General features: G+C 37.4%; 1 protein-coding gene and 1 long non-coding RNA gene across 2 annotated transcripts in view; one reads left to right on the top strand and one right to left on the bottom strand.

Moving 5' to 3' along the window:
* Nucleotides 1–4,709, bottom strand: part of LOC143605852 (uncharacterized) — a 212,782-nt gene extending 208,073 nt beyond the window's left edge. Inside the window, exon 1 of the long non-coding RNA XR_013148694.1 lies at nucleotides 4,657–4,709. This is a non-coding gene — a long non-coding RNA (uncharacterized LOC143605852). The remainder of the gene's footprint in view (nucleotides 1–4,656) is intronic.
* Nucleotides 4,710–13,954: 9,245 nt separating this feature from the next.
* Nucleotides 13,955–23,941, top strand: LOC143600738 (5'-3' exoribonuclease 3-like). The gene is made up of 23 exons (XM_077078568.1): nucleotides 13,955–14,186; nucleotides 14,276–14,378; nucleotides 14,451–14,527; nucleotides 15,058–15,249; nucleotides 15,339–15,458; nucleotides 16,239–16,301; nucleotides 16,407–16,556; nucleotides 17,218–17,376; nucleotides 17,458–17,535; nucleotides 17,616–17,702; nucleotides 18,324–18,665; nucleotides 19,440–19,535; nucleotides 19,677–19,772; nucleotides 20,548–20,618; nucleotides 20,695–20,823; nucleotides 20,907–20,983; nucleotides 21,068–21,108; nucleotides 21,219–21,293; nucleotides 21,384–21,541; nucleotides 22,032–22,133; nucleotides 22,213–22,288; nucleotides 22,378–22,457; nucleotides 22,540–23,941. Exons 1-23 carry the CDS (start codon nucleotides 13,983–13,985, stop codon nucleotides 23,861–23,863), a joined length of 3,900 nt encoding a protein of 1,299 aa, XP_076934683.1. The 5' UTR covers nucleotides 13,955–13,982; the 3' UTR covers nucleotides 23,864–23,941.
* Nucleotides 23,942–24,806: the final 865 nt, after the last annotated feature.

Here is a 24,806-nt window from a genome sequence, read left to right as displayed (position 1 = left end):
ATGAAGAAATGATCAACATCTTGAGGAACATAATGATAAATCATAGGGGAATGAGTGAAGAAGATTTTAATGTGTTGGAAAAAAGAGGATTTGAAAAACCTCTTTTATCATCAAAAGACTGAATGGGAAAAGGCTTTGAGAGAAGGTGAGAACCCAAGGTACTATTCAGATGGAAGATTTGTACCTGCTGGGTTGGAAAACACTCCTGGAATGGCAAAGATGTTACAAGAACTTAAGAAACATGGAGTAAACATTGATGAACTTACCAATCTTTCAACTGAAATGGTAGAGGCTATATACACCAAGTATTTCAACCTAAAGCCTGCAAAACCAAAGAAGTCCATTCCCTTCAGACCTCCTATTTTAAGAAGATTTCCACAAGGAGGAAGAGGTCAAGGAGGAAGAGGTGAGTCAAGCAGTTCTGCACAACAAAGAACAACAAGACCACAGTCTTATGTGGATCTTCCTAGGGAACTGTACTTTGACTCAGTTACTGAATATTTAAAGGTGATTATGGAAAGTAGATTGCTGAGAGAGATTGTGGTTAGGAGTGACTTTCGTGACTACAATGAAGAACAATTGGACAGGATGGCCACTCTCAGATTGTATGATTACAGAAACAGAAGCAAAATGGCAGGTAGACAAATGAATGATCTGTCAAATTACTTGTATGAAGAGGCTGGCAAAGGATTCAAATTCTTAAAAGAAAAGAGGAGCTGGAGATTGATTCAGTCTCACAAGTCTAAGAGGACAGAGAAGTTGAAAAGAATGGACATAACTGAGAGAGACTTTCAGATGACTTTCAGAGATGAGAATCCATTGTCCAACATGAATACATGTATAAGTCTGGGAAGAAGAATGAGACGCCCCAACTACACAGTACAGAAGAATGGGATTATAGCTGAAATTGAGTTCAAAGAGACTGTGAATCATTTTGTACTGAGGAATTCGAATAGAAAAATTCTGGGGATCATTAAGAAAGATGAAGACTTAACCTGCCTGCACAATGAAGATCTAGTGGATATAAAGGACTTGGCTATTCCAGAAAGTCACACTCACTACCAAGCCCTTAATATTTTCAAGACGAAAGCTGTTTCAGAGCTAATCAACCGAAGACAAGCCATTCATAATGCAAGAAAGAGACAAGATCAATAGAATAGGCTTTGTTTTGTAATGTCTTCGGACAGTTTTTGAATATGTAATCTTTGTTTATGTAATTTGATTATGTAATTTGACTTTTAATTTGATATGTATTTTGACTAAGTGTAAGTAACCTTAGAAGTGTTTTGGGTCAGCTGAGGTGTTCCAATCTAGGAGGAGATTGTTGAGTCAAGAAATTGACCAAAGGGGAGATTGTTGAGTTAAAGTTTTGACCTAAATGGAATACATGGAAGATTGGAATCTTCTCAACCTCCTCATAATTCGCTAAGTATGGATCCGGGCACACCTTAGACTTCCGAGCAAGCTTTTACTTAGCCGGGTACGATATTTTGTCTATCGGGCAAGGTTTACTTCTAGAAGTCTTCTTTAGTGGATATCCGAGCAGGGTTTGCAAATCAGTGCATTGCCAGGCAAGGTACACTAGTTTATGTAAATCCGGGCAAGGTTCACTTTATCAAGCAAGTCTGTTCTTCAGAGCCAAGTATATTACTCTTCCGAGTAAGGTTTGGTTAACCAAGTCCAAGAAGCCAAGTGATTGGAAGACCGGGCAAGGTATTCATTAATAAATATGGTCCAAGTAGGCTTGATGTAAATGAAATATCTCTAAGTAACATCGGGCAAGGTTAAACTCAAGCAAGGTATTATACTCCCAAGTACACTTTGCTAAATAAGTTATTCTATAGCAAAGAGTTGAAATAGATCATTGAAGAACAAGGTTGCTCGTAAGGGTTTGTCGGGAAAAGTCTGGAAAAGTCAAGAAGATTGAGGTCTACCCGGTGAGTATTTTACTTGGTAAAATACTCTTCAAGTAAAGTTTACCCGGAAACTGATCCCGGGCACACTTCTTTGTTACCAAGTCTAAAGGATAGCAGAGTACATAGCCTACTCGGAGAATGAGAAGTTTGATGAAAAGCCTACCCGGAAGACTTGTTTTACACCTAGTTTTATTTTGAATATGTAATTTGAATATGTACGTTGTATTTAGGGTTTCTAGAAGGAATGACAGCTGTCATAGGGTGGCAGGCCTAAAAATAGAATGTTTTAGGGCACGCCGCCCAAGACACACGGATAAGGATAGACAGACACATTTATTGAGAGAGAATATTGTGTGACGGCTGTCCTATGATTCCTTAAACCCTAAATCAATTATCTACTTTGTATGATTTGATATTATATAGATGGAAATCTTTTGAGTGAATCCTGTGTGTGCATTCTACCTTTAATTATTAATTGCAACTACCATGTTTGTTATTGATTCCGCCTTTAATAAACATTAATCTTTCTAAATATAGCAACCCATCATTAACTCTCTTGTCGACACATTAATCTGTGTGAGTTATGACATGATTAAGTAAGATCCAGCTCAAATCGGGGACCTGGCAGAGGTTAAAGAGGAAATTTATGTCGATCAGCCACCGGGTTTCGTTGATTCTAAGAAGCCAAATCATGTTTACAAGTTAGATAAGGCTCTGTACGGGTTACATCAGGCTCCACGGGCGTGGTATGCTACACTGACCGCGCACCTACTTGACCACGGCTATAAACGGTGAACGATTGATCAAACTTTGTTCCGAAAAACAGTCGGAAATGATTTGATTCTGGTCCAGATTTATGTTGATGACATCATTTTCGGTTCTACCAGTGCTGACTTGTGCAAAGAATTTGAAAGCGTTATGAAGAAAATATTTGAGATGAGTTCGTTGGGTGAAATGACAACATTTCTGGGGTTACAGGTTCGGCAAAGTCCAACGGGTATTCTGTTACATCAAGGAAAGTACGTTGAAAATATGCTGGCTAAGTTTGAGCTTCAAGATTGCAAGAGTGCTAATACTCCAATGGCTGAAAGACCACTCTTATCATCTGATCCTGAAGGGAGTCCTGTAGTTCAGACATACTATCGATCGATGATCTGGTCTCTGATGTACCTCACAGCCAGCCGTCCCGACATAATGTTCGTTGTCTGCCAATGTGCTCGCTTACAGGCTAATCCTAAACTCTCTCATTTAATTGCTGTAAAATGTATTTTTTGATATCTGAAGGGACAACCGAAGTTAGGTCTTTGGTATCCCAAACAATCAGAATTTGATCTTTATGCTTTTGCTGATATCAATTATGGTGGAGATGACATTGACAGGAAATCCACGTCAGCTGGCTGCCAGTTTCTCCGAGATTGACTCATTTCATGGCAGTGTAAGAAACAACAAAAGTGTCCACTTCGACAGCCGAAGCAGAGTATGTTGCTGCGTCTGCTTGCTGCTCTCAGGTTATCTGGATGCAAAATCAGTTGCTGGATTACGGTTTGGAATTTCTTGACACTCCTATTTTCTGTGATAATGATGCAGCCATTGCTATTGTGAAAAACCCAGTCCAACATTCTACAACCAAGCACATCGATATTAAAATTCATTTTATTCGTGATTGTTTCGATCGAAAATTGATTCATCTTGAACAGGTCCATACCGATAATAACGTGGCGGACCTATTTACAAAACCGGTCGGAACAGCAAAATTTAATGTGCTTGTGAGCTTTCTTAAAATGCTTCGTTTTGAGGATTGAGTCTTTTTGGGAGTAAATTTGTACTTGTTTTTGTTTAATTTTTGCAAAAATTTAGGGGGAGAAAAATTCAAAAAGACAAAAATAGTGTGTGTGCGTTGTCTTTATTAAAATAAAAAAAAATTATTTAATTAAATAAAAAATTATTAACATTCATCTTTGCTTAAAATTATGTCGGTTGCTCAAGTTTGAAGGACATATACTTGTATATGGTTGGTCCGGTGTTCCATCTATAATTTCACAGGATAGCCATTTACCTGATGACTGAAAGCACCCGGGGCAATTATGATATGTTGTTTGTGTTTCGTATTCTTTTACTTAAAAATATGTCGGTAACTTTGAGTCAGAAGGACATGTGTTTTCATGCATGTTTGGTACAGTTAATCACTTGTGGTTACAATGGATAGCCATTAAACTGAAGGCTTACAGTGACCGGGGTGACTGAATGCTTAACCCGTGTGTTTTTCTTAACTCTCCGGGAAGTGATATTACTATTCAGTTATTTGCTTTTTAGAAGCTTTAAAATACTTTCAAATGGAAATTGATCCAACCTTTGGAAAGTGATAGATAAATCGTTTCTGTGTGCCTAACGGGTGAAGTTATTAGGCTTAAAAGACTCTAGAACAGTCATTGATGTGTATGGTACTTTCCACGATGCGTAAAAGTTAAAGTGATAAAAACTAAATTTGCTAAACTTAATGTGGAGAGTCATTTTGAAGACAGGTGCATGTCTCCAGATACATCTCTCCGAATGATAGGCAGAAAAGCAACTACCCAGTCATACACGAGCCCGTTAGTGTCTTGATCACCAAAAATATTGTGCAATTATGTTTATTAGTTAAAAAAAATTGATCAAGCACACAAGTAAGTCCTGTCAAACTAGATATAATTTGTGTTGTTAAAAACTTGGTATTTCAAGGCTTAAATGGTCAAACTAGAACTACAGAGATGGGGGCACCCAAGTTAGTCCTGTCATGTCTCGAATGAAAGGCTTGTCAGTTTACTGGCACTAAGTCCAACGTTCAACCTTAATTATGAGCCATTCTTCGTATAAAAAAAATTATTTTGATCAAGCACTAGGGGGTTGGATTCAAATTGGGGTGATCTGGGGAAAGCCAAATACGCTTTGAGAAGAGATAGGAGGCATCACAGGTCCATGAGTGATGTCCATCTAAGCTTTATGCCTAACTGAACCTTAATCATATCACTGATGCAATGAAAGATCATGCTTAGTATGGGATACACGCTATCGATCTGTCTCTTAGATGTCATAATAATGCTGAACATGAATCCTTGTGACGGCATCTTAAACGATATAATTCCATGTTCGGATCTTTTCATAAAAAGGGCGACAGCTTTACGGAGAACTGAAATTTGATCCCGACGTTAAAATAAAGGGAGTTGTCTTACTTGGGTGTGAAAATTTATTTTTGTTTTATTTGATTTTATCTTATTTTATTTTATCCTGTCTTGGCCAATTTATCTCTCTTCAAAATTACTCTCCTCGAAACGTTTGTGTAAATGGTGTTTTTCTTAAACTTGGTTTTGAAAGATTTGGATATCATCTAATGGGTCATGAGTCCATTTGGGCTGGTTGTTGGGTGTTCGGCTCACTTTGAGCCCACAAAGAGTTTTCGGCCCGCTGGATTTGACATATATATACTTTTAAGGGTTTCCTTTATTCATTTTTATTACTGCACAAATTACAAACCCTCTAATCCTCTTCTATTACATTCTTGCCGAGATCAAAATCCTTTCACTAATCAAGGCTTAAAGTTTGTTTTGTGACTAGCAGGTACCGGATTAGGCTACGTGAGATTTACATGTCACTAAGGCTTACTGATATGTTGTTATAAACTGTTCTTATGGATGGTTTGATAGTCTGACCATTGGTGTTATGTGTACTTGGGTTTTTGATGGACTTATTGCCTTCGATTTGAGATTTTGGTTGAGTTTAATACATGTGTTGCAGGTTTTATGAAGATTTGTTTTGGGGATCTCGGTAGGTTGAGGATGATTACGCAAATCCCAAGGTGGAACCCAAGGGGTTCTCTGCGCAGCTGGCAAGGAGTTCTCTGTTTGACTTTCGTTGACCGAGAACTCCCATGTGTTGTCATATATCGTTCTCGGTCATTTTTTGACCGAGAACTCCTCCGTTCTTGGTCAAATGTGGTGACCGAGAACACCTGTTCTCGGTTATTCCAGACTGATTTCTATTGACCGAGAACTCCCTTGCTTGATCGAGATCCCCCCTGTCAGGCCCAATCTTCACTGTTTGAGCCCAGATCCTTTTTGTGGCATAATTTTAGGTCACTCCAAGTTAACCTGGACTGTCAAGATTTTATTTGAGTCCATCCATGTTAATAATCCAAGTGGTTTTTAATTCATGGTTCAAATATCCATTATCATTATCTAACTTGTTAAGTTTGGTGCAGATATGACTGATCAAAATCCGCTAAAGTTTGTAGACACTCATAATATATCTGGTTATCTGTATGATCCGCCACTGGCTCACAAGGAGTTCAAATCGATGATAGTCGGATTAAATACTTGCAGGATTTCCCATGCTCTCCGCGAAAATCCTATTATTTGCAAGAAGATGGTCACTGATTTCTGGAAGAATGCAAAGATCAACTCTCAAGGGGCAGATGGAGTTGCTTCAATCGACTCCAAAATACAGATGAAGCCTGTTACTGTTACTGAAGCCATTATCAGAGAGGTACTTCTGTTTGGGGATCAACCTGACTACCCAATAGAGTATTCTACCGCCGAGGTCACTGAAGTGATTACTAGAATGGGGTATGAAGGCACTTATCCACCGGCAATCAAGAAGCTGTTTCACCCCTACTGGAGATATCTATTGCACACGTTCTTCACATGCATCTCGGGAAGGAAATGGGGTTCAAATGAGATCATTCACACTCAAATGTCTGTCGTTGCTGCTCTGATCATGGGTTGGAATTACAACTATTCCAAATTCGTATTCAATGAAATGATGAGCAATCTCAGGGCAAAGAATAAGGAGATGTTTATGATGTACCCAAGGTTTTTGCAGATGATATTTGACTCTCATTACACCGATTTGGTTAAAACTGTTGAAGACCTTGGATATGAAGACAATGGGACCCAAATCCTTTGGGTTAATGAAGCAGTCAATAAAAGGGGCCAAAATAGTTTACAGGGAATTGAGACCCCTTGAAAAATTCGGTCATTTTACTGAGACCGAAGTTGAGCCTGTCATTGCTCAGGTTTCTGACGAACACGTGGTACCCGCTCAACCACGTACTGCTACGTTTGAGATTTCCGATGATGAAGATGAGGAAGAAGAGCCTCGTCAGCCAAGTACTCTTACAGATGATGAAAGATTAAGAGCACTCGAAGCTGCTAAAGTTTTATTTAAGTCAACTGCTCTGAAGCCTCCTCAGACAATCACTGAAGACATTGAGGAAGATTATGTTAAAGAACCAAATGCTGATCTCATCCACCGTAAAAGAAAAAGGGATGATTTGAGTTCAAGCGAGTTGGTTCGTGAAGTTGAAACAACCGAAGCTACACCAATACCAACAACTACACCAGCGCCAGAATCAACCACCAGTCCTCAACAAGTCACCGATCAACCAGAATCACATGTTCTAGAATCACAGACTGAACCAGTTGCAACTTCGACTGAGCCAACATTTATGGAGCTGCTGTCCAGTGATTTTGGTGATGATTTTGACTTTGAAACAGATATTCCACATTCCGACACTGCAGATATTCCTTCTAGGTCCTTCGGTCAATTTAATCAAGGTCAGTCTAGTTCAAATGTTTCTGAGAAGGTTGCTCGAATCCTGGCTATGCAGGAAAGTTATCTTCAGAACAAAGGAAAAGGAGTGGTTCTAGAGAATACTCCTGTGGATGTCCAAGCTCTACAAAGACGAGTTTTCGAACTCGAACAGGATTCGGTAATCAAGGATGTTCGCATTCAGGAGCTTGAGGCCAACAATTCAGATAAAGACTTCAAAATTAAAGAATTGCAGTTCGGAATGGGAGGTCTAACTGCTATGTATCTCGACCTCCAACAAAAGCTATTTCAGAAGTTTGGAGATGAGTTCAAAAGTAATGAAGACATGGTGTATCAAACTCCATCTACTGATCAAGACAAAGATTCTAATGCTCATCCAGACGATAACATTGGTGTCAACCGACAAGAAGAATCAGATTCTCTGAATCATTACTTGAATGCACCATATGTTACAAAAGAGAAGTCTGATAGAATAAGAATAAGTTGCTTGAGAAGGGAAAGAAGAAGCTACTAGTAATGAAGAACTCGGATCAAAATGTTGTATCTTCAGATCACCCAGAGAGATATGTTGTTACACTTCAGAAGGGGTTCTCTGACAAATACGGTGATCGATCGGGAGTTCTATCATGGGGTTTTGATGCAGATAAGAGCATGTGGTGGGTCAAGTGAAAGACAGGGACAATGGAGTACTACAAAAAGATGAAGGACTTTGGTTCTTGGACTAAAGTTGATTTGAATGACTTAATAAATGCTCCATTTTCAAATCCATCACACGACAAACGGGGCACAGATTTCTGGAACTTTCTCATGCGTCAAGTTGATAGAGGCTTTCCAAATATGCCGACTGCTGAATCTTTTCTGAAGAAAGCCAAAGGGGTCCTGGATCCACGAACTGGGAAAATTATAGTGAATGTAATGTGGCCTCCCACAAAGAAAGCTACTTACATTCCCGTACCTGGTGCCATTCCCGATGGTACATTGGACAACATGAGATTCTGGTTCTTTGATCCCTTTACTGCCACAGTTGTTGTTAAGCTACAAAAGGGAAAAGGTCAATATCGTTTTGTTGACCCTAAGGATCTGTTGAAATTTCAAGAGAGGGATATCAAGACACTCAGTATGCATCAGATCAGTGCTGATGGCCTTTTTGAAACAGCCACCAAAGAATACACAAGCATGGTGGCATCTATCATAAATAACAAGGTTTGGCAAGGAGGATTGAAGGATGCGGATATTGATTACATGGAGGAGGAGTAAAGACAAAGCTACAAACCAAGGGGGAGATTGTTGGGCCTAGTTTTGTGGTTTGAGTTTGTTTATACTTAGTTGGGCTTGGTTTTTGGGTGCACATGTAAACCGAGAACACATTGGTGTCGGTGGGCTTATGGTGTTTGGGCCGGCCTATGGTAGTTTTCTCTATATATAGTGATATGGTGTATAGGGTTAAGGTTGTTCATTCTCATTATTATTCAAGTATTGTAAGTGCTTAAGCACCCGACGTATTCAATATATATACGTGTGTTTTGAAGCAATGTCGTGTTAGTTTACTTGTTACTTCTCGTGTTCTTGAATAACTGAGCATTGGTATTCCGCACCAATACTCGTTTGGTTGATATCATATTGTAGTGATCCAGATTCGGGACTTACAGTGACCTACTGTGACCCAAATTGATAGGGCGTTCCATTTCCAAAGGTAATGTATTGGCTACCTATCTTTATTTGGTGGTGCACCGGTTTAGGGGTGTTCAAAAAGCTCGTGGCTCGCTCGAAACTCGCTCGAAAATAGCTCGAAAATAGCTCGGCTCGAAAAAGCTCGATTCTTAATGAGCTCGGCTCGACTCGGCTCGATTTTTGAACGAGCCAGGGTCAGCTCGGCTCGTGGTTCGGTTTTGGCTCGACTCGTTAGCTCGGCTCGTTGGCTTGTTTAGATTAAACCCTAAATTATAATATCTATATATAATAATATCACACTTATACATATATTATGTCACTCGATACCTAAAACTTTATAAAAAACAACGAAAATAAAACATATAAAGGTCTAATTATTAATTTTTTATAATACGTATGTTAAAATTATATTTTGTTTTATCTTTTATATATCAAAATTTGTAAAATAAGAAATTAAAAAATTTAAAAATAAAAAATAAAAAAATTAAAGGAGACTGGCTCGACGAGCTCGAGCTCGGCTCGAGCTTTAAACGAGCCGAGCTCGAGCTCGATTTTTCAGCTGGATAAAGAAAACGAGCCGAGCTCGAGCCAACTCAATTAAGTTCGAGCTCGAGCTCGAGCACACTCTAGCTCGGCTTAACTCGGCTCGTTTACAGCCCTACACCGGTTTAATGGAACTCAAAGAAACGATCAATTGTAACATCCCGTTTCCCGTTCGGTTAATAAACTAATAATATTAGATGTTATGAGATGGGCTTGTGTTGGGTTAAATAAATATGGGTTATGAACTTGGGTTAATAAGGAAGGAAGAAAAACCATTGGCTTAAGCCAATGACCCATGGTATAAGTACCATAATTATCCATTAATTCCCTCATTCTCATCCATTCCAAACATCATCCAAAACACATGCTTAAGCTCTCTCTCTAGCCGAAATAACCAAGAAAACTCGAGCATCGATCCGATATAACATTATGATATCATATGGATCCTAAATCGCTAGATCTAGTCACGAAACGACGAGCCGACACCCTCAACCGTTAAAGTCACGAGTTCCGGATGGGATCGGGTATAAATCGATCAAAAGACGAGATTATGGGTCATCCTAGCTCGGATCTGGATCGAACGGGACGAAAAACGGTAGAAAAACGGGTGAGATCTCGCTTTTCTAGCGAGATCTCGGTTTTCCAGTGATGACGGCGCCAGAAAATGGCGTACGAGATAAAAGGTGTCAGAGAATATTTCTGACATTCTCTTACCTAACCCTAGTTCGTTACGAAAAACTAATGAATTAGCTGCATTCGCTATGCCATTCGTTATACCTATTCGTTAAGGAAAAATAACGAATGAACAGTCATTTGTTATACCCATTCGTTAAGGAAGAATAACGAAGGAGTAGTCATTCGTTATGCCCATTCGTTAAGGAAGAATAACGAATGAGTAGCCATTCGTTATGCCCATTTGTTAAGGAAGAATAACGAATGAGCAGCCATTCGCTATGCCAATTCGTTATAATAGAGAAATAACGAAGGAGCCTCATTCGTTAACGAACTGGATAACGAATTAAGTTTGAAAGAATGACAGAAAGGTCCTCGGACTTAGACTAGAATGGTTTAATTACATAGAAGCCCTTAGACTTTATTAATTGATGAAAGATACCTTAAAGGATTAATGAGTTAGCAATAAAATATTATTATAGAATCCTAATGAAAATTGTGTTAAGACAGTTAATGGAAATAAAATTTTTTCAAGATGACCTGACAGTTCGACCCCAGCCAGGGGCTCTGCCCCTTGGACTAGGGTTGTTCAAATGAGTAAACCCGACCCGACCCGTGTTAAACCCGACCCGAGACCGAAATACATAGAAGATCCATAACCGAAAACCGGACCTTCACACAATTACGGGTATCGGGTATTTAAGGGTTCGGTTCTTCGGGTTTGTAGGCAAAACCGAATCTGAAAATGAAAGGTTGAATTCATAACGAAATTAACTTTGAATGTCACCGAGTTTCCGTCCTCTCTGCTGAACACCCGGTAGGGTTGTGAATGGTTTAGGAAGTAGAAAAGGAGAACGATAAGGAGAAGAGTCTTCAAATATGTCTGCAACTTAATGAAAGGAAGAAGAAAAATAAAAGTTTGAAGAGTAACAATAAAAAACTCAAAAGCTGTATGTATATGGTTTTTCTCCACTGACATACACAAAACCTTTTGGTGTAAATAAGTGATACCAAACTAAATGAAGTTAAAAAGTAAAATAAACGTAATTAAATGTGTGTAGTTTTTTCTAATTTAGTTTAAAACTAGCTGTACTTTACAATAAAAAATTCAATGGAAATTGGATACTAGTCCAAGTCTGACAAACGAGTCCATTGCTTTTTTATTCCCCATAACAATTTTTTTAATAAGCCATCATCATTCCTTCACTCCCTCTCCTTCTTTTCTCTCACCTTCACAGTTCTTTAAAGATATGAAGAGAATGTTGAAGACAGTGATCTTCATGTATGTAGAGTATGATGAAGATGATAATGCGTACAAAAGCAAGCAGTTGCATGGATGATGGATACACAAGAGACCATTCGGGTTGGTTTTGAAAATGTCGGGTTTACTCGGGTAAAGACCGAGACCTGACCCGAAACCGAAATTCTTTGAAACCAAGGACCGATGGGCACCCGAAAGACATATATATGGGTCGGGTTTCGGGCTTTTCCGGGTCGGGTTTCGGGTTTTTTCACGGGTTACCCGAAATGTGCTCACCCCTACCTTGGACCCTGCTAGGGGCTACCGCCTCTAGAACCCCGCTGCCAGGGGCGCTGCCCCCGGACCCCCGTTCATTGAAGGTTATAATTAAACTAGATACACGATATGGGTAGTGATAGTTAATTGATAAATGTAATTGTTATATAGTTAGTCGCGAACGGCTAAAGAAAGGAATAACAATTAACGGTGACGTAACCGAGTTCAGGTGAGTGTCTGGTCCCATTTCCTTGTTATGTTTTCGGGGCTGTTTGCATACTCAATGTGATTAATTAATACACTTACCTTGAGTGGTAAGTGTATGCATGGATGATATATGTGATAGATATTATAATGTGAATATAAATGAAAGCATGTCGGTACATGAACGATCTTCAGATATTGCACGTATCGCCAAGGAGAATATATATAATTGTGTATGTATGAATGATAAAGCAGGGTATGTACGAAATTGTATGAATGATAGTATGAAAGTATGGTAGAGTGAAGGTAGGGAACATACCCTAATAATATCTGCGAATGAAGGGAACATACCCTAATAATATCTGCAAACAGAGGGAACAGACCCTAATAATATCTGCGAATATAGGGAACAGACCCTAATAATATCCGCGAAGGTTATAGGATGAATGTAAGTATATATGAATGTATGAAAGAAAGAATTAAAGTATGAAAGTATGAAGAAAGGTTAAGAGCTAAGTATGTTATATGCATCTTCGGATACGTATATAAGTAAGTATATGGATGTATTGTATGTTACCTGTATTACTAGAACTCACTCAACGTAGCTAACTTTTAGTATGCACGCATGTTAATCGACTGAGACAACTGGCTTGAGGGAGACACATGGCAGGATCGGAGAGGCTAACATCTGAAGATTTGTCATGATGTTTTGATACTACGTTTCATGTTATGTTTTAAAAGACAAGTTATGAATGTTTGTAATGAATGATTAACCTTTATTGTTATTCCGTGAAGGTTTTAATTAAATCTGATATTTAGAACCGTGTTTACGAGTAAATCCAACGCGAAATTAGGGCACCAGGACCGGGGCCTTACACAAGTGGTATCTTGATCACCGGCTAAAGTACTATGGATGAGATAATTACCGAAGGAGCTTCATGTTGTTCAAGAAAGCCCAACACATTTTTTTTCTTTGTGATAATCAAGTTGCAAGTCATATTTCTAAAAACCTTGCATTTCATGAACATACACAACATATTAAATTAGTCTACTTTGGTAGGAGAGCGAGCCCAATCTAGAGAATACAACCGGTCATTACTAATACCAAGTCCTAAGTTGTAGATTTACTTACGAAGGCATTTGGTGCCCAATGACTCCAAATATAATTGCAAAACCCCACAGATAGTTCTTAGTTTAGGTTGATTATTTCGAATCGATTTTCGTTTATTTCGTTTTTGATTCGATTATTTAATAAAAGTAGGGGTACAAACGAGCCGATCCACTTATGAACTACTCAAGCTCGTTTAATAAACAAGCTCAAGTTTCACTTATCGAGCTAGCCCGTGAGCCTTTCTGACTTGAACCCAAGTTTTAAAAACTACTCACGAGACAAACTCAAGCTTTAGAAATAAAGATCGAAATGAGCCTAACTCAAGCCCGAGCTCCGTGTAAGACTGTAAGTTACACGAGCCGAGCACAATTAGACGTGCACAAACCGTATATTTTTTGTACCCGGAATCGATTAACCTTATTTTTTAAACCGATTGTTGTCAGGAACCGGGTAATTCTTCGGGAACCGGGTAAGATAGGTCCGGTACCATCGCAATTCTTAATCAAGGGTAAATTTTTAAACCGATTGTTGTCAGGAACCGGGTAATTCTTCGGGAACCGGGTAAGATAGGTCCGGTACCATCGCAATTCTTAATCAAGGGTAAATTCGTCCTAAAGATTCAAATCCCTCTGCCCTAACAAGTAATAACCTGTGCATATATTTATCCTTTCTTCGCATAATAATAATATTCTTCCTCTTTCTTCTCTTTCCGTTGTTTCACAAAATAGATAACATTTGCATATTATTAGGGTTTAGTTAATTAGCGATGGGCGTTCCGTCGTTTTACCGGTGGTTGGCGGAGAAGTATCCGATGGTGGTGGTGGACGTCGTTGAAGAAGAAGCCGTGGAGATCAACGGCGTTAAGATCCCCGTTGATACGAGTAAAGCTAACCCTAACGGCATCGAGTATGATAATTTGTATCTTGATATGAACGGGATTATTCACCCGTGCTTCCATCCTGAAGATAGGGTAACAATATATTTGTTATTTGCTGATTAATAATAATAATATTATTATTATTCCTGTTGCTAATGTTGATGTTAATAATAATAATACAGCCTTGTCCAACCTCTTTTGATGAGGTGTTTCAATGCATGTTTGACTATATAGACCGCCTTTTTGTCATGGTTCGACCACGAAAGCTGCTCTTCATGGCTATTGGTATTTTGATTATTTTCTGAGGGTGGGATTTTACTTGTTTGTTTGCTTACTTTCTCAATATGTTTTATTTAGATGGTGTTGCCCCGAGAGCAAAAATGAATCAACAGCGCTCTAGGCGTTTTAGAGCAGCTAAATCAGCAGCCGAGGCGGTATGTACCTTTCTTATGTTCTTGATTAGTGGGGTCAAAATGGGCGTCGGAAATTACTAAGGGTGTATACGAGCCAAGCCACTCGTGAGCTACTTGAGATCGGCTTGCTAAAAGCTTGAATCAGGCCGAGCTTAAAAATGAGCTTGTTTAATAAATGAGTCTGGGCTTTGGCCCTGGTTTCACTTATCAAGCTTGAGTTGGCTTGTGAGTCTAAACGAGCATGTTATATACAATTATTTCGTTTAAAAGTATATAAATTAATTAATAATTGGTTTCATCAATTTATTAAATAGTAATAAATTGTATAATTGCAAAAGCTATTACTAAATAAGATCTAGTTTTAGTAAATAAATGACTTATTAGCTGTGAACATTCAAGTATTCTTTGCGAGATTACTACATTCTTCAACATTTTTCTTTTTTGTACGTATTTTATTTATTTGACTCGTTTCATATGAAACATAACCAAAATGAATTCTTCTTTACAAAAGCGGGTTGGACTAATAAAAGTTTATGAAATATGTTTTTTAGGCTGCTGAAGAACAAAAGCTGCGGGAAGAGTTTGAGAAAGAAGGCAGAAAGCTTCCACCAAAGCAAGAATCACAAACTTTTGATTCTAATGTCATTACTCCTGGAACCGAATTCATGGATGTTTTATCAACAGCTTTACAATATTATATTCACAAAAGATTAAATAGTGATCCCGGGTGGAAATCAATAAAGGTAGCGTTGCTTATTCAAGGTTCCCGTTTATTATGGATGTTTATAAATGTTGCTTTTTTTAAAAAAAAAGTTTTGTGATTTGTATGAAGGTTATGCTTTCTGATGCAAATGTTCCTGGTGAAGGAGAACATAAAATTATGTCGTACATTCGGCTTCAACGAAATCGGCCTAATTTTGATCCTAACACTCGCCATTGCTTATATGGTTTGGTATAGTCATCTTTTCGTTCAAGTTTTTAATTCATTATACTTAATTAATCTATTCATTTGATTACAGATGCTATATAACTTATATTATATCAATAAGAATCTATGATTTTGAATTAAAGTTGCTTTGGTAGAGTTTTGGACCCTTTGTTATAACTTTATGTATTAATTATAGTCTTTTAGCCTGTTATGGAATAGGAATAAGTTGTGATCCAATTCCTGGGGTGTGCATGAAACAGAAATAACTAACCTGTAACCAAACCAATCGACACAAGCGAACTGAAATAACAGAGCCTAACCCAAAACCGACAGTTTGGTTCTATATATATCAAACACCAAGTTTTTGGTTTGGTTTTGCAAGTATTTAGAACCATAAAACAGACTTTTATAATTGAATTTTTGTATTATAAATTTATTTTTGAATGCTTAACAATTTATAAAAAAGTTAATGAATGGTGTTAGCTTAAAGAATTTAGGCCCAAATGTGTAATAATCAGTTTTTGTGGTAGTTAACAAAAAACATTTAGGCTGTACCATTTCTTTGTTCAAAATTTCAAGTCCAAACGTCAAATTAAAAAAACCAAAGGAAAAGCAACCCCATTGTGAAAACCAAAAAACTGAAATCGTGTGGGAGTTCAAAACAGACTGATGCAATCCTCTATGCGAACCCTCCTTTGTAAATGGGCCAAAATTTCCACCTTTAAGTTGTACAAGCCAGCTGTTCTTATTAGTTTTTTTTTCAGTTTCAAGTTAAGGAAAATTGTTATTGTTGTCAAATTACAGGATGCAGATTTGATAATGTTAGCGTTGGCTACTCATGAGGTTCATTTTTCAATACTTAGAGAAGTAAGTGTTGTTCAACTTTTTGTTAGTTACAGAAACTCTTACAACAGTTGGCTTATCCCATGAAAATCGCAACATCTAACACATGCTTTTTGTTTTATGTTTAAGGTTATATCTTTTCCAGGACAAAAAGATAAATGTTTTCTTTGTGGTCAAGTGGGTCATATCGCAGCGAAGTGTGAAGGAAAGGTAAAACGAAAGGCAGGAGAATTTGATGATGCAAGCGGTGATGCGGGTCCTAAGAAGCCAGCATATCAGGTACGCAAGTTATATAATAATTAGGGTTGTGTATAAAACTAAAATAACTGACATAACTGAAACCGAAAAAGCAGAATTCAGCTCATAACTGACGGTTTGGTTGTATGTTTTTTTATAAACTGAAATGATAACAAAAGTTTGGTTCAGTTTTGCATTTACCAAAAAAAAACTGGACTGAACCGTAAAATCGGAGACTTATATAACCGAACTGAACCCTTGAAAACTGAAAAAACTACTTTGCATTGAATTAATGGATTGTATCTTTAATTTATGAATGTTAAGTAATTTTAAAAAGATAATTAACGGGGCTCAGAAGTTTTAGGTTCAAATGTTTAACAATCATTTAGTTCTTAGTTAACAGAAGAAATTAGGCTCCAAGTTTCAAGTCCAAATTCATTATTTTGGGCCAACTTTTTGGTTCAAAAGTTCAACTTTAACTTCATTATTTTGGGCCTATTTTTCAAAACTGAGCCAAACTCGATGTGAAAACCGAAAAACTCAAAACTGACGGGTTTTTAAAAACCAAAAACTGAGTATTTGGTTTGGATTGAGCCCAAACTGACCCATGCACACCCTTAACAATAATGCTATTCGTAATTTAAACGGGAATCACATAGTTTAAAAAATAATAATATTGAGAAATTGGGATATGGTTTTGCAGTTCCTCAACATATGGACTCTTAGAGAGTACCTGGAATATGAGATGAAGATTCCTGGACACGATATTGATTTTGAGCGAATTGTTGATGATTTTGTTTTTATATGTTTTTTTGTTGGAAATGATTTTCTACCACACATGCCTACTTTAGAAATTCGTGAGGTATGTTTCATCATGCGTTTATTCACACGTGTACTTATGAAATTTTGTATTTTATTAAGTTATTAACATGTGCCTTTTCAGGGTGCGATTAATTTACTGTTTGCAGTATACAAGAAAGAGTTTAGGGCTATGGGGGGGTATTTGACTAATGCAAGCAAGGTGATTTGATCAAACTTTGGCTTTTGAATTAACCTTTGGTTGCTTTGACCTTGACTTTGACACTGTTTTCGTTATCACAGCCAGATCTTAGCAAAGTAGAGCATTTTATTCAGGCGATTGGATCATATGAGGACAGCATCTTCCAGAAAAGAGCTCAATCGAATCTGGTATAAACCAAATCTGGCAATTTTGACCATAAATGAGTCAATCTGAGCTGTTTCTGTCTTCCAACAGGTCAAATAAAAAAATAGTTAAAACTTTAAAATTAAACAGGTTGAAAGTCTTTAATATTGTATTTCTAATGCCTACAACTTTTTCTATATTGCTTTATGCCTTAATAGTTAGTTACCATAGTTAATTAGTTACCAAAATGGGCCTACCTAAAGTTGTGTGAATCGTGTCAGGTTGATGGGTTGAATTGTTCAACCCGAACGCCACCGATATTTTTCTTCATGTTAAAAAACATCAACCTGTACCCGCACTCACTTAAAATCGTGTAACCGGAGCACGATTCGATTAACCCATTTATCTAAACGTGTCAAACAGGTTGACCGGTTGGTGGGTAATAATCAAGTTGTAAACACGTTAAGAGGGTTGTAAAAAAATTGGCTAACCGGGTCATAAACGGGTTAGTGGATTGATGGGTTAAACAAGGTTGGCGGGTCGACATGGTTAATTAAACGGGTTAAACAGGTCAACCAAAAGCATGTTATAGGTCACCTTAAAGCGAACCTAATCACTTTGCTAATAATTTTCTTCATTAAACAATTGGCCAATGTTCTTTTCAGAGACAAGCTGGGAGGGCCAGAGCCGACAGACAAGATAGAGCTCAAGCCAGAAGAGGAGGATACGATGGTGCACCACCGGTCGAACCCGAGTCCCTGGTTCCCGTTCGTGGGTTTCATGGGTCCCGCCTTGCAACAAACCACACCTCTTCACCATTCCAACAAACACCTAAGAAAAACGAGTACCAAATTACACATGCTACTGAAGATTTATCTGTACTTGATATTAAGAGCAAAAGGCAGCTGCAATCTGATGATCTACAAGGCAGTACTCGGGCTACAAAAGTTGCACGGTTGGATTCTGGAGCTGCTGTTGTGGAAGCAGAAAGTAGTATCGAAAACGAAGTATGTATTTTTTTTTATTTATTTTGTTTGAGCTATTTTGGAATGTAGAATTTGAGGGGAAAGCGGGCGGGGTGGGTGACATCTTGGTGTGTTTACGAGCTGAGTTGAGTGGCTCGGTTTCTAGTTTTGCTCTTTAAAAGTAAAGTCCAAATTCTGATTTATTATAATTATAACCCAAAAATTATAACTCAGGGTGTAAAAAATATTTTAAAATTTTAAAAGTAAACGGGTTGGCTTGAGCTTTTGATGAGCCGAGCTTGATCTCAACACTTTAGCTCATTAAGTAAATGAGCCAGGCCAGCTTGGTATGGATGAAAAACGAGCCGAGCTTGAGATCACCTTGGTTTGGCTCCGCTCTTTTTACAACTCTAGATTTATTACAATTAATCTAATATTTGCAATAAAAAGGTTTTGAAGATTTTTATTTTTTTTTATTTTGAGTACCTTTTTGTTTGAATTTAGACCTGGTGTTATTTTAACTAACAGTTATAAGTTAGTTTGTATTCGTTAAAGAGCATAACCTAAATTAACCTGCGTACCCATAAGGCTTTGGAGATTGTTTCTACATTAAATGTTTCATATGATCACAAAAACATTGGTATTACAATAACAATAACATTCAAAGTATTTTGACTTAAACGATTTCAAAAGTTGCTTTCATTTGAATACCGGTGTATATTTTTTTTATTTCTACTCATTTGCTTGTTGAGCACTTCAAAACTCGTCATATGTTAACGTGAAATATTAAATGTTTAATATGTTGTTTGTATTTAGGCACTCGAGAACAAAGAAGAATTAATGTTAAAGTTGAAGACTGTTCTTCGTGATAAGTCTGATGTTTTTAACTCTGATGAGCAAGAGGAAGATAAGGTTATACTTTGATTATGATCATCTATTTAATAATTTTAATTGTGTTGTATAAGTAGTGGTCAATGTCGGCTTAAATGAACTGTTATAGTTTTTTTTGAATGAATGCAATATGTTTTATTAAATATTATATTTTGTGGGCAGATTAAACTGGGGTCCCCTGGGTGGAAGGAACGGTATTATGAAGAGAAGTTTTCAGCCAAAACACCAGAGGAGCTTGAAGCGATAAGGAGAGATGTTGTAAGTTTTTTAAACGTTTCAACTTTGTGTATCAATAACTGTTTCAATATTTACGACACGACATGAAAACAAGAGAGACCCAACACAACATGAAATTTGTGTGTTGGGTCAGTTTTGGGTCGGACCCACAAACATCTTGGCTAAAACGGTTGGGTTTGACATAGCAGGTTGGCCGGTTTATTATTGTTTTATAAAGTTATGTTTATATGTTATAACTTACAACAATTAGGTAATTTATGCCAAAAACTAAAATTTAAAAGAGAAGTTGACGTCAATTTTTTATTTATTTATTTTTTATTATTAATCGTAGCTTTCTTACATTCATTGTTATTTTTTATTGTAAATAATATTAAAAAAGCAATTCACTTAAACGTGTTAGGTTTGGGTTGACTTGGCGCGTTGACGGCTACTATTATTTATTTTATAAATTATGTTTTTATGCTATAAATTAAAAATTATTAGGTAAATTTATGAAAATTTTGTAAAAGGGAAATTGACATGAATTTCTTATAGTTAATTGTAATTGTTTCTTGTATGCTTTGTATTTTTTGTTGTTGTAATCAGTATTAAAAAGCCAATTTTTTTTTGACTACGGGTCGTGTTCCTGTCAACTCGAATTTCTTTTTTTGGCATTTCTTATTTCTTGTATTCTACCCGCTAACCCACGAATGCGACTCGTTCAGCACCTTTGATATCTCTACCAACATCAATCATAGCAATAAAAACATTAATAATTTAACAAATATAATGAAATATCTAATACAATTCGTTATAGGTTCTAAAATACACAGAAGGCCTATGTTGGGTGATGCATTATTACTATCAAGGCGTTTGTTCCTGGACATGGTACCTCCCCCCTTCTTTTGTTTTAAATATTTAGTTATTCAGTCATATATTTAAAAGTTTCATTTATATTTTCCAGGTTTTATCCGTACCACTATGCTCCATTTGCTTCTGATCTCAAAGATCTTAGTAAATTAAACATAAGCTTTGAACTCGGTTCACCATTTAAACCATTCGATCAGTTATTAGGGGTTTTCCCTGCTGCAAGGTTGTGCTATGTTCTCTTTATATCTTGTTATCGTTATTTATAGAGATTTTATTTTTATATTAATCGAGGAGTTAGTTTTGCAGTGCGCACGCGCTTCCTGAGCAATACAGAAAACTGATGACCGATCCAAACTCACCTATTATCGATTTTTACCCAACAGGTAAATATATTTCTCGTGTATAAAATATAATAAAGATATTAATGTTCCGCATTTGTATATGCACGTTCGTTTTTTGGTTCTCAGATTTTGAAATTGACATGAATGGGAAGCGGTTTGATTGGCAGGTTTGTCTCATTGTTTATATAGTCTTTTATTTTAAAACTATTTTTTACCTTTTATAGTATTTATACATCTTATATAATAAGTTACTTTTTAATATGATTATTGTTTTTAGGGTATTGCACTTTTGCCGTTTATTGAGGAAACTCGTCTTCTTGCTGAGGTGGAAAAACTTGAACATACTTTAACGGTATGGTGATTATCAATGATTTTATTACATCTTATAAAATTAAAGATTTTATTTTTTTTTTAATTTTAAGTGTAATTTTGGTTTTTGAAGGAGGAACAAAGGAGGAGAAATAGTAGGTCGAATAATATGCTTTTTGTGGCGTTATCACATAAGTTATCATCATACATTGCTGCTTTATATGAACGTGCTAACAAACTGTCGGCAATTGATTGGGCTGAAATTAAGGAACCAATCAATCCTGATGCAAGGTTTGTACTCATAACAAAATGGAATTAAGCGAACCCACCCAGTAACAAAACCGATGGTTTGGTTTATGCTTTTCAAAAAACTGATTTTTTGGTTATGTTTTGGTTTTACTATTAACATGAAAAAACCGAACCGGATCAGACAAAGCAATTTGTAAGTGAAAAGTTAAGTTTAAGTGTGTACTAATCAAATTATCAATCAACAAAGAAATTTTGGTCAAAGTTTCATGCTGAAATAAATTATTTTTATCTAATTTTCAGTATCACATAAGTAGACATTTTTTTATTTGAAGTAGTAATACTCAACTCTTAAATCTACCTAACTCGCCTACCGTGGGATTTGAATCTCCGACATTTACACACCCAGATACACTTGGGCCAAATGACCTTTAGTAATAACTTTCAAAATAAACATCTGAAATACACAATTGACCAATTTCAGTTTAGTTACATACATTGTTTAATTAGTGAAAATTTAATTTGTTATCTGCAGCGGTGGAATGAACGGCTATATTTCGCCTGCGGGTGACCCGTGTCCTAAAACTTTTAGATCACCGATTGCGGGAATGGACGATATAACCAACAATCAAGTCATGTAAGCTATTGTATTCATTACTATATATAAATTTTTTATATTTGTGCAATGTGGTATTGACTGATGTTTAAACCTTCAGTACTGCAATATACCACCTTCCGGATCCTCAACAACACATAGCTCGTCCTCCAGCGGGAATTAATTTGCCAAATAAGGTAAAACAATAATATACTTGTATTATTATTCTAACCTAATTTATAAATCTTTGTAATAATTTTGGAATCTGAACGTTTTTGTTTTGCAGACTGTTTCATTGTCTGATTTGAAACCCGCACCTGCTTTATGGCACGAGGGTAAAACGTTCAAACCCTTAGAAAACAGAAGGTACGCTCGGGTTGGTTTGTTTTAATTGTCAATTTTGGCTTGTTTATTTTTAACCTTTATCTGACTTAAACTTTTGATTCAGGAATTTGTCTTATAATATTAATAAGGAAAATAGGCACAAGAACCCACCTGGCTCTATTTGTGGGGACCAGTTACGTGAGGCGTCCCGTAAGCTCGTGCTCAACAGCTTAACAAAGCCAAACCCATCTGTTGCTTTCCCACGTTTCCAAGCCCAACGGGCCAATAATAATCCGTCAGGTGGATACCATACTGTGCCCTTGATAAGTCCACATGGGCTGAACTCTCAACACAGGTCCAACAATACGGGTCGTGGAACGCATGATACAACCGATCCACAGTCTGCGCGAACTTCTCTTAGGCGGGTAAATGGTAAATGGATACGTGAGCCTGTAAATTCTTCAAATGGGTCACAAGGGCCCACCAAATTGACAGGAGGCACTCAACCGCTACATGGACAAAGTGGAGGCAAAGCCTCACGTAGAAACTGTAAGCAGTCGGGTGGACCTCAGAACGGGCCCGTAAGCCAACCACAAGGGCCTCACGGACCCACCAGAGTGCCAGCTGGCACTCAGGATCTGGGTGGTGTTTCCAACACTGGAGGCAATAATTCATCTGGTGGGAAGAACCGTAAGAAGAAAGGTGGACCAAAAAATGGGCCAGTAAACCCTCCACCCGCGCCCAACGGGCCTCTTCAAGTACCAAGTGGCACTCAACTGCATCATGGTGGTGGATCCAGCAGTGGTGGTAATTCTTCTAGTGGAAAGACACATAATCCATCAGGTGGATCTCAGAACGGGCCTGTAAATCCTCCATTTGGGCCTGGTGGGCCCGCCAAGGTGCCTGCTGGCACACAGGATCTGGGTGGTGCTTCCAACAATGGAGGCAATTCATCTGGTGGAAAAAACCTCAAGAAGAAACGTGGACCAAAGAATGGGCCTGCAAACCCTCTAGTCGGGCTCAACGGGCCTGTTCAAATGCCAGGTGGTGCTCAACCGCATCAGGGTGGTGGATCACTGTCCAACAGTGGTGGTAATTCTTCTAGTGTGAAGAACCATAATCAATCGGGTGTATCTCAGAATGGGCCTGTAAACCCTCTAGTCGGGCTCAACGGGCCTGTTCAAGTGCCAGGTGGTGCTCAACCGCATCAGGGCGGTGGATCCAACAGTGGTGGTAATTCTTCTAGTGGGAAGAACCATAATCAATCGGGTGGATCTCAGAATGGGCCTCCAAATGGATCGCCTGGGCCTGCCAAGGTGCCAGGTGGCAGTCAACCGTCTCATGGCGGAGTGTGGGTCCCGAAGGTGAGTCAAAGCGGTGGTGATGCGAACATGGATCCTAAAGAAAGTGAAAATAAGAAAAACTGTCGGAGGAGACGGCGCCGATGAAAGGTTAATGTAGGTGAGCAAAATCAGGTTTCTTTAACTTAAACCAAACCAGTTTTGTTGTGTCATGTTTGAAATATGTTTTATTTCAATAAAATCTATCTGGTTATTGAAGCGGAATGATGTTTATTTGATGTTTGGAACATTGGGTTTAGAAATAAGTTTTGATCTTGAATCCATCATAGACAGTAATGAATTAATTTTAAAGTTTTTCTCACTAGCTGTGTTGGATCTCATGTCCTTGCCCCCATTAATTAAACCTTAAAACAAATCTACTTTTGAATGGTTGATCTATATAGAACACTAGCCAGAAAAAGTCTAAATACCTAAGGTTCTCTATCCAACTAATGTTATAACGAAGCTGAAAATAGCATTCAAAATAATTGTACATTTTATCACAAACTTGGAGGCCAAATCTTGACATTGATACCCTCAAGCTCACTTTAGTTATCTACATTAACCTGCATGCATACAACTAAGTATGACTTGCTGACATCCATATTATAACCAAGCATTATATATACATTCATTTGTTATTCATTCTTAACTTTAATATGACTTGGTATCCATAATTTGAACATTATCTGTAACGTATCATCATACCCTTACTGTCTCGTATTCATTACCGGACCACGTTCTCGTATCCGTTACTGATATGCTTCCAATATTTTTCTTTCAATATCATGCAGATGATGCTTATATAAGTAAGATGTTATTAAATAATTTTTTCATCCCAAGCACTAAAGCGATGTATAAACGTTCATTAATTAAGGTCGGTCTTCCTAGTATGCTCCCACTAGTTTTCTTTTAATATCATGATTCATGCATCATCTTTTTCTTTTAATATGGCTCAAAATATTTTCATCTTTAGTTAAAGTAAAAGACAGTTGTTTTAAGAGTAGTATAATCTTAATATAAAATTTTAAAATGGGAGTGTTAATTTTCT

This window comes from Bidens hawaiensis, unplaced genomic scaffold (assembly GCF_021521415.1).
Source record: "Bidens hawaiensis isolate Kalapana, Puna unplaced genomic scaffold, B.hawaiensis_p1.1 tig00000001_1, whole genome shotgun sequence".
Classification (NCBI taxonomy): domain Eukaryota; kingdom Viridiplantae; phylum Streptophyta; class Magnoliopsida; order Asterales; family Asteraceae; genus Bidens; species Bidens hawaiensis.
The sequence above is the reverse complement of the archived record's forward strand: the minus strand, read 5'-3'. Positions and strand labels throughout refer to the sequence as shown.

Excerpts from the sequence above, each read along its gene's own strand:
- LOC143600738 (XM_077078568.1), top strand. The coding sequence starts at position 13,983 with ATGGGCGTTCCGTCGTTTTACCGGTGGTTGGCGGAGAAGTATCCGATG. Across the intron at positions 20,824-20,906 it reads GGGGTTTTCCCTGCTGCAAG|TGCGCACGCGCTTCCTGAGC; the intron begins GTTGTGCTATGT and ends TTAGTTTTGCAG. Across the intron at positions 22,289-22,377 it reads GAATTAATTTGCCAAATAAG|ACTGTTTCATTGTCTGATTT; the intron begins GTAAAACAATAA and ends TTTGTTTTGCAG.